Source organism: Bison bison, unplaced genomic scaffold (genome assembly GCF_000754665.1).
Source record: "Bison bison bison isolate TAMUID 2011002044 unplaced genomic scaffold, Bison_UMD1.0 scf7180017864293, whole genome shotgun sequence".
NCBI lineage: Eukaryota > Metazoa > Chordata > Mammalia > Artiodactyla > Bovidae > Bison > Bison bison.
The window spans coordinates 1,208,580-1,221,396 of record NW_011494865.1 but is presented as its reverse complement, the minus strand read 5'-3'; the positions used below and the strand labels follow the sequence as shown (position 1 = coordinate 1,221,396).

General features: G+C 53.2%; 1 protein-coding gene across 1 annotated transcript in view; it reads left to right on the top strand.

Annotated features, from left to right (window-relative positions):
• The window catches only part of DEXI (Dexi homolog (mouse)), a 15,099-nt gene that overhangs the window by 698 nt on the left and 1,584 nt on the right, over nucleotides 1-12,817 (top strand). The window contains exon 2 of the mRNA XM_010850688.1: nucleotides 3-396. Coding sequence (XP_010848990.1) covers nucleotides 3-245 — 243 coding nt within the window. The 3' untranslated portion in view covers nucleotides 246-396. The remainder of the gene's footprint in view (nucleotides 1-2; nucleotides 397-12,817) is intronic.

Sequence of the window (12,817 nt, the reverse complement as noted above, 5' to 3'; positions counted from 1 at the left end):
CCCTGGTCCCCTCCGTGCCGCCGCCGCTCCTGCCCTCTATGTTCTACGTGGGCCTGTTCTTCGTCAACGTGCTGATCCTGTACTACGCCTTCCTCATGGAGTACATCGTCCTCAACGTGGGCCTCGTCTTCCTGCCCGAGGACATGGACCAGGCGCTCGTGGACCTCGGCGTGCTCTCCGACCCCGGCTCGGGCCTCTACGACGCCGACTCGGAGCTCGACGTCTTCGATGGTTACTTGGAGTAGGCTCGGCTGCCTTCCCCCACGCCGCTCTCCCCACGACCCGCAACCGTCGGCCCGGACCGGGGCCCAGGTCATGCAGCTGCTGTTGATTGAGGGCACCACCTGGCCAGGGATGGGACCCCCGGGACGAGGCCCACTCCGGCCTCCGAGGCCTGTAAGTGCCCTCTCTGCGCAGGATGAGGGCGGGCTGGGGCGCTGGCGAGGAAGAGGGAGGCAGCCCAAGCCGGACACACACCCCTCCCCCAGGCCTCTGATTTCTCAGTCCTGGTCTGTTTGGATGACGGGAACGGCTGGATTTTTCTTAGGCCCTTAGTCAGGGCTGGAAGGCTTCCCCTAGCGAAGGCGACAGCTGTTGAAGAAGGGAAGGGACGCAGGACGCAAGTGGCTTCCTGGTTAGCCATAGTAGCAACTTCACAGCTTAGGGAGAAAGCTTTTGCACCCAAGTCCATTTGAGGCAGGTCTGTCAACTCCTACCCACCCCCACCCCGCCAATCCTTAGCCTGCATCGATGGTGACCTTGCCTTTTGGGGGATTTCCACTAGTCCTGGAAAGATGAAGACTTGCCGTGTTAAAAGAGGGAGGAAGCCAGACACTGATCACCTTTGTCCTATGGCCCCTTGGAGGACTGGGTGGGGACTTAGAGCAAGGGTTCCCGGCTGATGCTGTGAGAGGAGAAACCTCCTTCAGCAAAGAACCCTGTACTTCCTTTGGCGTTGGCTAGGCTCCCGTTTTGGAGTCAGGTTTCAGGGCGCCCCAGCTCATCAGTTCTGCAGCTTGAATCTGCAGGGGCTGCCAGTTTCGCAGGCTGCTTTCACAGAGGAGGCCAGCTGGGGCTTGGTGCTGCTGCGGTGGCTTTGCCTGCTGTGTTTGCAAGGCAAACTCAAGGGGCTTGGGGACCAGCAGGAGAAGGAACTACAGGATCCTTGCACTGAGGTGTTAAAGCCCTGCCTCTGGGCTGCCACCAGAAAGCTGTGTCCGGCCCCACCTTGTGTGTTGGTGGGAGGGAAATGAAGATCCAGCAAGGAGGAAGACGTGGCCAAAGTCACGGCCAGGAAGAGAGGCAGCAGGCCTAGATGAGAGAGGCTCTGGTGAGGGTTCAGGGGACGTGCAGGAATTTCTCAGCTGAGCCCTTCAGCTGGGTGTGCTAGGCACTGTCCTGAGTGGCAGTGGCAGGGGACACTGAGGTGGTGGGCAGGGGCTCCTTTTGGAAAACGGGTATTAATGCCACTCACCCTAAGCATGCTGCATTTACCCCTTCCTCTTGCCTGTCTTAGCCTAGATGACCATAGTCAGAGGGTGATGCAGGACACACTAGCAGTGGGCAGAACATACTAGCAGTATCAACCTGGGGGGCTGACAGTGAGATTTCTTCGAAGAAAGCTTTATTTGAGCTCAGGGAGACCTTAGCAAGAGCCAAGTGCCCGGTGGAGCGTGTGTCAGCTGCTCTGCATACCTATCCATTTGGGCGGCCTGCCTGCCATCCATCCATCGATTTGTTCTTTTCTTGAACAGATGTTTCCCCAGTACCTAGTGTGCTTGGGTGAACACAGTGAACAAGACAGACTCAGACCCAGGCCTCTTGGCACTTGGTGAGAAACACAAGCAGGTTCCCAACAAGACAGTGAGATTTTTGAGAGTTACAGTAGAAAGGCGCGACATCCCCTATTGCGTTCACTACTATTTCCTTGCTTAGAACAGCTCGTGGCATCTAGTAATTGCTCAGTAAATGCCTGGAGAAGTGAAACAAGACTGGGAGATGGGCTGCTTCAGACAGGGGTTCAAAGAAGGCCTCTCCGAAGAGGTGACACCTTTGAGCTGAGCCCTAAATTGACGGAAGGAGCCACATGTGATCTGGAGAAAAGCAATCCAGGCCTAGGGACCCACTAGTGCCAAGGTCGTGAAGGGGGAGAAAGCTGGTTCTTCCAACAACTGCAAGGAGGCCAGTGCGACATAACAGCCCCAGGAGAGGTTGGTGGGGTGGATGGGGCCTCAGTCATTGAGGCCACGGCCACAAGCAATGGGAAGTCATCAGGTTTTAGTCAGGGAAGGACACAATTCTGGTCCACATTTTGCAAGGATAACTGGTGATTGTGGGCAGGATGAGCCATAAGGGCAAGTGTGGAAATTGGGAAGCCAGTTAGGAACTGGTTAGTTGCTCAGGCCAGAGGTGATCTAGGCTTGGATGAGGCAAAGTTGGTGAAGATGGAGAAACATAAACAGAGCAAGAATGCCTTTTGGAGTAGAACCTATGGGATCCACTCAGAACCTGTACTGAGTGTCAGTGATATTGCCATGCGTGGTTCTAGGCCCTTTGCATATTCACGCATTGGGTCATTCAACAAATGTTAGCCCTGCCTGCTCTCACACGTTCAATCTCTGGGTGGCTAAGATGCCCTGGAGGAGGAAATGGCACCCCACTCCAGTATCTTTGCCTGGAAAATCCCATGTAGAGGGTAGAGGAGCCTAGTGGACTACAGACCATGGGATCGCAAAGAGTCGGATGCGACTGAAGTGCTGAGCACGCATGCGCACACACTCTGCTGCCAAGCCCTAGAGATCCCAAGATGAATCCCCGCCCCCAACCAAGCCTTTGACTTACAGTTAGTGCAACTTGGTGATGAATGTCTTATTTTATCTCTTCACGACATCAACTGCAGCACTTCCCATTCCAAATGAAAACATTGGCACTCTCTGGACCAAAAAGCAAAGCCCAAATGCTTCGGCATACTTTGCAGCCAACACTGTTTGAGCAGAAACACCAGGAAGTGTATCTCAAGGACACCTTTGCAAAGCTTTCCAAGTGACAGGGCCTGACTCCAGCAGGTGGGGACGCCCGGGCCTGTGGGAAATACTGGTGCCTGGAGAAGTGGTGGGAACCAGGCACAGCGTGCCTTCTTGCTCAGTCCCAGATCCAAGCCACGGTGGCCTAGGTCCCAAAGACAAGAAGCCCAGACTCCAGCTGGGGAGGGGTGGCTAGTAGCAAGAAAAGCCTGTGGGAAGATGAAAGATGATCTGACTGCACCTCTTCTCCTGGCCCCTTTCGTAAGCAGAAGAATACCGGTAGTCAAATCTTGCTCCTTCTCGCTCATTCTCATGTAGACACAGTCTCCTGTTACACACAGGCCGATCCAGGAAACACTGACCAAGGATGTGGGCTTGCCAGGCATGGGGGACTAGGGTGATCTCAGCATGAAATCACTGGGTGCACTCATTTTTGCTCCCTCTCTTTTTTTCCACATTACTCAGTTTCTCAAATGCTTGTTGAGCACCTATTTAAGGAGGCGGTATTAGGCTTCCCCAGGTGGCTCAGTGGTAAAGAATCCACCTGCCAGTGCAGGATACTCAGGTTTGATCCCTGGTTTGGGAAGATCCCCTGGAGGAAGAAGTGGCAACTCACTCCAGTATTCTTGTCTGGGAAATCCCATGGACAGAGGAGCCTGGCAGGCTACAGTCCATGGGGTCGCAAAGTGCCTAGACTCAAGTTGACCTAGGTTCAAATACCAATCCTAGTTGTGACCTTGGGCATGCTACAGTACCTCCCCAGGTGTCAGATTCCTCTTCTGTAAAGCAAGGATCATAATCTACTTCATTCTGAGGATTGAATGAGATAGATGTAAAGCTCTTAGACCTTTCCCTGTGTGTGTGACACATGAAAATTAACGACTGTTATTGTACACTCAGGCCCTTGTGAATGTAAAAACCTGCACGTACCCTCAAGTATGCATATTTATATCCCACGATGAGCAGGACAGTCTTCTCTTGTGACTCAGCTGGTAAAGGATCCACCTGCAATGCCGGAGACCTGGATTCCATCCCTGGATCGGGAAGATCCCCTGGAGAAGGGAACGGCAACCCACTCCAGTATTCTGGCCTAGAGAATTTCATGGACTGTGTAGTCCATGGGGTAGCCAAGAGTTGGACACGACTGAGCAACTTTCACTTTCTCTTCTTTCATGAGCAAGAAGGGTCTGGCTGCCTGAGTGCTGGGTGGGTTCAGGTCTGGACCACCAAGACAGACTTCCCACTCTGCCTGGCTGGCCTGGGACCCTCAAGAGACCTTTTCCATCGCCCCGTGGTCTCTAAGGCCACCCGATCTGGAGAGCCATGGCTGTGATTTTCCTCGAGTATTCTTCGTTGCCCAGGAGCGGGGACTGGGGACCAGGCGCTCCTTCCTGGGAGAGAGGGCCGCTGCAGCTGGCCCAGGCACTGGGGAGAGTCCTCACGTCCCAGCAGTTCCTCTGCGGAGGCAGCTTAGCTGGATTGATTTGTCCTGGTTCCTGATGAAAGCAGCCTCTGCCTGCCAGCGCTCTCTTGGCGCAGAGGGAGAAGAGGCTCTCTGCACTGGAAATGGAGGGACCGGAGAGCGTTGCTGCCCGAGTCAGCATAGCTGGGGGAGGCCAGGTTGGGAGCTAAGGGTAGGCGGACTAGGTCTGCTTATCACAGGGTTTCCCAGATATCAGTGTTCTGACTGGTGCCACAGCTCCTTCCTGACCCACCTGTCCTGGTCTCTTGGTGGCAGTGTGTGGCCTGTGCCATCAGCAGAACACTCAGGCTGGGCATCTGGCTTCCCTGCTCGGAAACCCAAACCTCCCTTGGGGATGCACACGATAGGTTCAGATGGGAGAAGCTGCGGTGGAGCTCTGGGGAGGGGTCAGGGCAGACGGGGGAGCCAGGTGGGAGGGAGACAAGTGGTGACGTGGGAAGATGGGTGCGCCCCCAGGCCCTGCTGCCTCCAGCTCTGTGTTGCCCTGAGGCCCCCTGGGAAGTGTGCCTGCTGCCCCACTGGACAGGCGAAGACCCCCATATGTGTCTCAAGACAGCTGAGATGCCGAGGGGGCCCCATTCCCTCATGCCTGAGTTGTGCAAACTGGAGATTTCATCCGAGGGAAACCCTCACAGCCCCTTGCCTCTGTTTCCTGAACTCAGAATTGAGGGCTCCTGTCAACTTGAGCATTGGTATCCCTGGTTTATGTGCCATCCTCCCTTCCTGGGACTTCTGAAAGCATAGTTTGCTTTTGGGAAACCAGGGCCACAATAAAAAGGACAGTCAGCCGCATCCCCCATGTCTCAGAGAAAGAAACTGAGGCCTGGAAAGGGAGGCGTGAGGCACCAGGGGTACAAAGCCAGCAGGACAGCCAAGCCCCCGACCCAGCGCTGAGGGAGGGTGCAGAGGGGCTCCCAGCTCCCCTCCATGGCTCTGCCAGGCCTGCCTCAGATGTTCTCTTGGTCCTTGGTCTGAGTTACTTTTTTTAAACTTGATTTTGAAATAATTTCACAATTACACAAGTTGCAAAGAATTCCCATATACACTTCACCCAAATTCACCAAGTGCATGCATTCATATTTGCCACGCTTGTTTGTGTGTACAGCATGCTTACTCTGTGCACATGCATGTATATATATATACACATGCTCCCATGTGTGTGTATATACAGGTGTACATGTAGGAATATTTTTCTGAACCGGATTGCAGATAATATGTTCATTTACTCCTGAATATTTCAGTGTGTATTTCCTTAGAATGAGGGCATTTACTTAAATCATCACAGTACCACTGTCAAAACCAACAGATGGAATGTTGATAACACTCTTAGGACCAGTCTGAGCTGTGACTATTCAGATGTCATCAATTGTGCCAGTAGTGTCCTTTCACAGTAAAAACAGGGAGGGTGGGAAGGGAGTTGAGGCCCAGGAGCCAATCCCAGGTCGCCCTTGTCATCCCCCGTCATGTCTCTGATGCCGTCTTTAGTCTGAACAGTCCCTCGGTCTGTGTGTTTCATGACACATTTATGAAGCATGCGAGTCTGGTATTTTGTAGACTGTCTCTCGGTTGGGATTGTCTGATGTTTACTCCTGAGTTTAGCTTCAGATGGTGTACTTTTTGGCAGGAATACCACAGGGAAGTGAGCATGTGTCCTTCTGAGTACACTAACAGGCGACACGTGTCTGTCAGCCTCATTCCTGGAGATGTTAGCTCTGACCACTTGGTTACGGTCTTGCCTGCCGTCTCTCTCTGCTGCAGAGTTCCTGTTCCTCCCTTTACAGTTTATGATGAAGTATGTTTGTTCTAGTGCTCAATTTCTTAAAAATGTGTCTTTTTCATGTGAATTTACTTTTGAAAGACTGTTTATGTCACTGAAAAGAGAAAACCAGCATCACTTGGCATGGATAAAAATACTAAGTGCCAAAGTCATTAACTTCTGGACAAATACTAAAGCCAGCTAAAGGCACAGGGCCCCCAGCTCTTTGTCAAAAAGTCAAGTTAGCAACTGTCACGTGATAAACTCTAGCATCAAAGTGGAACTTTCTTCTCCAGGTAACCATAAGGATTGGCCAAGAACCAAAAACCAGTCACAGTCTAACTGGGTGTCTCTCAGGTTTATCCCAGGCCATCTCCATGGACCCCCTAAGACTGGTGCTTAGAGGCTTTTCAGTCAGATTTTTAAGTCCCAGCTGGACTAGGGCCTTCACCTCCCCAAGCCTCAGTTTCCTTCTCTGTAAAATGAGGAAGATAGTGGCCCCTGTTGAAGGGCTCAAATCTCCTGCCTGCCAGTGCAGGAGATGCAAGAGACGAGGGTTCAATCCCTGGGTCGGGAAGATCCCCTGGAGGAGGAGATGGCAACCCACTCCAGTATCCTGGCCTGGAAAATCCCCTGGACAGAGGAGCCTGGCAGGCTACAGTCCAGTGGGTATCAGAGAGTCAGACCTGACTGAGCTGTGAAAGCAGTTGAAAGGCTCTTGCACATTAGGTAAGATGGTGATGGCCCCGTAGTTGATTCTTGCCAGTGATGCCATCAGTGGTGGTGGTGTGTCAGACCCAGAGCAGGTTGGCCCAAGAAGCCTTCCCCTTTCTCGGGCCCCCTTCCTCTGTGTGGGGGCCAGTTGCCGAGGAGGGCATGTCTGTTGGGCAGCCTCTGAAGCAGTCCGAGGGTGGTGGTAACTGGTGCCCAGGGAGCCAGGTGATGCTGGTATCCTCGTAGCTGGCAGCCCCTGCCCCAAGCCTGGGGGTGGCTGGGACCTGGTTCCAGTGTCAGTCACCCCCTGAGGGGCAAGCTCCATTCCTGGGAGTCCTTCCTGTCGGGGGCCTTGGCTCCGTGGTTGTAAATAACTGCATTTCCAGTTTCCCCTGAGCGTCACCCCATGAAACAGGTGGGGCAGGGCTCATTATTCGCTCCATTAGACAGGGCGGAAAACTGAGGCTTGGGGAGGTTCAGGGACTCGGCCCAGACACCCCGCCGTGAGGGGGCCGCATGGCACCTCCTGGCCACACTCCCAGTGCTCCCAGTGAGGCCTCGTCAGCCGGCGTCCCTGGGAGGCAGTGAGCATGCTGAAGCCTAGTGCGGGCCGGCTGTGGATGTCCTGCCCCATCTTGGGCACCTGCTGCTTTGCATTTGGGGCAGAGGAACCCGGCCCTGGCTCCCTTTTTGCAGGCCAGGAGTATCTGGCTAGAGTTAATGGTTTCACTTTCAGCATGTATCTGTTGCTTTCTGTTTATGACAGATGGTCTTGTTTTTTTTTCATTCACGATGGTGACATAAAGATTGCTTTTAAAATTGTGGAATTTGCCGGGGAGAAACAGGCCAGTAGTTCAGGTGGTTCTTGACTGTGGAAGAACTCAGAAGGCCTCATGGAGCCTGGGGTGTGGGCCAGCTGGAGGTGCTCCTGATGAGGAGTCACCACAGAACCTGTGCTTGAGGGGCGTCAACCGCCAACTCAGAAACCAGCATCCAGACCCTCTGGAGAAAGCAGCCAGGACCCTGGCTTCCCCCAGGAGCCTGGACCCAGGCAGACAGGCGAGGTCTCCTTCGCCCTCCCGCTTCCAGCCACGCACTCATCCACCAGACACGGCAGAGGCCTTCCTGTGCATGGCCTGGTGCTGAGATGGCAGCGGAGACCCTGGGCAAGTCATATCCGCTGGCGTCTGTCTTTATGGCTTTAATTGGCTGGTGGGTACGTGGAGGAGGAATGGGTAGTGGGTGCCCAGCAGGCAGGGTCTTTTGAAGGACGGAAGGGTTACCCCTTTAGAAGACCCCCTGGACTGAGGAGACCCCCATTCCCACCCTGTGTGTTTCCTAGCTGAGAACAGGTGGGGACATGGAGGGGAGGGGCCGTGTGTGCTGGGTATTGCAGGCATTCCACCAACATAATTTCATGTAATCCTTGTAACAAACAGCCAGCAGTTTGTTTCAGATGGGGACACAAGCCCAGAGAGGTTAGGTGACTTGCCTGAGGTCACACAGCTAGGAAGGGGCAGAGCCTGAAGGACTCGAGACTGGCCAATTCCAGACCTCACCCAGGCTATCCCAGAGGAGCAGGAGAGTGGAACAGCCCAACTGCACAAATAATCCTCTTCCAACACGTCCAGAGCATCACCCCACCATCGCCTTTAAGACGGATCTCAAAGCGTCTCCCCACAGATAAGCAGACTGAGACATTGCTTCTTAAGATGAATTAAGTGCCCAACTATCATTCCAATGACAAACCAGCCAGCCATTCCTTCTGTCCAGGTCTGGGGAGTGGCCTGGAAGGAAAGGTTACAGTTTCAGAAAGAGAAAACACCCAAAGCTAATAGCTGATGAATTGTTGGTTATGCTCTAAGGATGTCAGGAGGTGGGAGAACCCACTGCCTAGACTCTCTAAGCTGCAGCCTCGGAATGTTCTCAGCCCGGGGCTTCTGATGCCAGAGGAAAAAAATGAACTAGGTGCCAAGAGGAACTGAAAGACGATGGGGTCAGACCACAGAGGTTCAAATCCTGGCTCTGCCACTTATGAGCTGTGTGACCTTGCTTGGTTAACTTAACCTCTCTGAGCCCCATCTGAAATTCAGGGATGATGGTCCTCCTTGGCTGTACCTCCTGGGGTGGTTTTGAGGAAGAAATGAGCTAAGCCATGAGTTGCAGCAGATAGTACAACGTAAACACAAGTGCTTGATAATTTGTCAGCTGGTTTGCTGTGAGACCAGATTTGCAAGTCAAAGAAACGAGGAGGTTGGTCTCTAACAGCAGCAATGTGTGGCACAGATGAGAGGAGCCAGGACATCCTCCCACCAATAGAGGCCTGGGGCCACACCTCTGTCTTCAGTGTGCTGTGTGACTTAGGACAGGTCACTGCCCTCTGTGGGTCCCTTCTTTCTCTGGAGTGACCAATTCAGATTAGGGTCTCCCAAACCTCATATGATACCATCAGCAATTTTTGCCATATTTGCTCGTTGTCTGAGCTGTTACCTGAACTGTTATTTATGCAGTTAACACAAGTTAAACATACACAAGTGTTAATCTTTTAGTCATGTCCGACTCTTTGTGACCCCATGGACTGTAGCCCGCTGGCTCCTCTGTCCACAGGATTCTTCAGGCAAGAATACTGGAGTGGGTAGCCATGCCCTTCTCCAGGGGATCTTCCTGATCCGGGGATGGAACCCAGATCTGCACTGCAGGCAGATTCTTTACCATCTGAGCCACTGGGGTTATGCAGTCACTGTCTTCAAACTGGAGGCTCTCTTTTTAAAGTGAAATTAATGTGGAAAGAGAGGATCTTTATGGTATTACTATCAGAAAGGGAAGACTGGCATCATTCTCCATAAATAGAAGGTGACCCTGCAGATGAACAATGAGAACAGAGGGCCTTAGTGAATCCTAGTGGGAGCTGGCACCTGAGCCTGTTCCTTCTGGAAGTTAGCACGTGTGACAGAGTCGCACTAGCCAGACTGACGCCTGCCTGGGACTTAGGTTGTTTGCAGTCATGAGCATTGGGAGGGGAGTGAGGCCCTGTTCCAAATGGGGGTTCCATGTCCTCTAACAGCCCTTCCCCCCAATTCTGAAATGGGCTCAAGTTCAGTCCCCTGCCTTGAAGAGAGTGCAGTGAGCCCTGGTAATGCTGAATTGGAATAAACAATCTGCTCTGCTTTCCTGGATGCCAGAGGTCTGGGGAGCTCCACGCTGACCGCCACAGGGAACCCCAGAGTCCCCATGGAGGAGGGAGGTCTGCAGAAGGTGGGGTCCTGGTGGGATGGGAGAGGAACTCGTGAACACTTTTCTGGAGGCTGGAGCTCTCCACTGCGCTGGTTGCAGCCCTGGCTTCCCCTCCGGCCTGCCAGGTCCTGGGTCATCAGTGGGAGCTGCAGACAGTCTCTTGAGCAGTGAAAGGATGTGTTCCTAGCTGCGCCCTAGATGAATCTGCCGAGGACACAAGAAACTGACCTGATGTGGCCCCTGCTAACCTCTCCGTGTCTCCCCCAGGGCTGGGCTTCCCAGGTGGCACTCGTGGTAAAGAACCCACCTGTAATTGCACAACAAATGCAGGTTTGATCCCTGGGGGAGGGCATGGCAGCCAACTCCAGTGTTCTTGCCTGGAGAATCCCATGGATGGAGGAGCCTGGTGGGCTATGGTCCATGGGGTCACAAAGAGTCAGACACGACTGACTAACTTAGCACGCGTGCACTTATGACCAGCCTTCAACCCCTTTCCACCCCAAACCAAACTACAGGAGGTTCTGATACCTGGTCACCAGTCCTCCCACTACCTGGCGTGTCCTTCATACACACCTTTCCCCAGACTCGGTTCCGTCCATTCCCTGTGCTTCCTCCTGGGTCAGCATGTTACCTTGGGCTGCAATTGCTCCCTAGATGTGTTTCAAAGGCAGAGACTACACTCATCTCGGTCCCCAGTGCCCAGGTCAGGCCCTGGCATACATGGCGCGTGAGGTTATGTAGTGTTTAAAATCTCCAGTGGAAAAAGTCCTGGAGAGCTGAGCATCCTTAAACAAGTTTCTTACTCCATCTGAACCTTAGTGTCTTCATCTGTAAAATGGAATCATAATAGTACCTAACTCCTGGGGTGTTAGGAGGGTTGAATGAAATGACCTGTGTGATGCTCCATCTCAGGTGTGCAATCCCCAGGAGCAAACAATTCCAGTGCACATTGTTTATTTGGGAAGTGATCCAGGGTCTTCCCAGGTGGCACTAGTGGTAAATAACCCACCTGTCAATGCAGAAGACAGATCTTCTGGGTCAGGAAGAGTCCCCTGAAGGTGGGCACGGCAGCCCACACTAATATTCTTGCCTGGAGAATCCGATGGACAGAGGAGCCTGGGGGGCTACAGTCTGTAGGGCCGCAAAGAGTTGGACACAACTGAAGCAACTTAGCAGGCTATGCCCAGGAATTAACTGATGGGGAGTGGGGCAGTGAGACCAGGAAGGAATGTATCATCTAGCAGGTCACCTCCACGGCCCTGGGCTCAGTCCTGCTCAGGAGCTCTGGGAAGTAGGAAGCAGTGTAATGGAGAATATAGCTCAGAGTCACTCCAGCCACCACATGAGAGCTGGAAGGGTGAAAGTGTCAGGCTCTCAGTCACATCTGACTCTGTCATCCCGTGGACTGAAGCGCACCAGGCTCCTCTGTCCATGGGATTTCCCGGGCTTCCCGGGCAAGAATACTGGAGTGCTGTCATTCCATTCTCCAGATCTTCCCAGCCCAGGGATAGAACCTGAGTCTCCTGCATTGAAGGCGGATTCTTTTCCGCCTGAGCCCGCAGGGAATGGGGTATTGATTCCCAGCTTTCTGGCCTTTACTGGTTGGAAGGCAGCTGTGGAAAAATATTGGCTCTGCCTGCACTTGCAGCCTGGAGCCCAAGCAGGCTCTGGAGGCAGAGAGGCCTCAGGCAAAGAGGCGGGTCCCTGCAGCTGGAAGCTGCCAGGTTAGGGTGCCTCGGGAGGGTGAATGGACTAAGTCGGGTGCAGCACCCACACTTTGCCTAGGGCTCATGGTGCAGAGTAGAAGCTCAGGAGATGGTACCTGCCCTGATGGTTAACTGTCTCCATCTTTATCACTGTTCCCGTGTCAGCCTCGCCTCCCACAGTTAAGCAACTTCAGGCAGGTCCCAACTTCAAACAGGTCTGCACCTCTGTTTCGTAGCCTATAAAGTGGGGACATTCATGGTTCTCAGCAGAAGCAGTTCTGTCCCCTCGGGTGGCCCTAGGAAATGGGGTGAGCGGGCATTTTTGGTGTCACCTCTGGGACCAAAGATGCTGCCGTACACCCCAGAACAACCCACCTGCCACATCAGAGAATTGTCCTGCCCCAAATACCAGCAACTCCTGATGAACAGTAATACCTGTGTTTAACGTATAAGCTTTTTAAATTATTATTTTCCTGATATTTATTTAATTTGGCTGCATCGGATCTTACTTGGGGCACATAGGATCTTCATTGCCCAAAGCCTTTGTGGGTTTACTTGTCCCGCAGATGTGGAATCTTAGTTCCCCAACCAGGGATCGAATCCATGTCCCCTGTGTTGGACGGTCAATTCTTATTAACCCCACCAGGGAAGTTCCTAATGTCTGAGTTTTATGTGATGCTTGATGACGTTTGCGGAAGTAGTCTGAGCCAGCATCAAAGGTGGTGAGACTCAGAATTGGGGCAGGACTCATGGGGGCTGTAAGGGAGTGGGCATGGGAATGTGAGATGCTGCAGGCACAGCTGGACCCAGAGAGAGAGGCGGGCAAGAAATGAGGACCCGGGGGGAGCCAGGTGGGGAGGATGCTGTGCCCTGGGAAGACGGGCCAGGCGGGGCTGCTGAG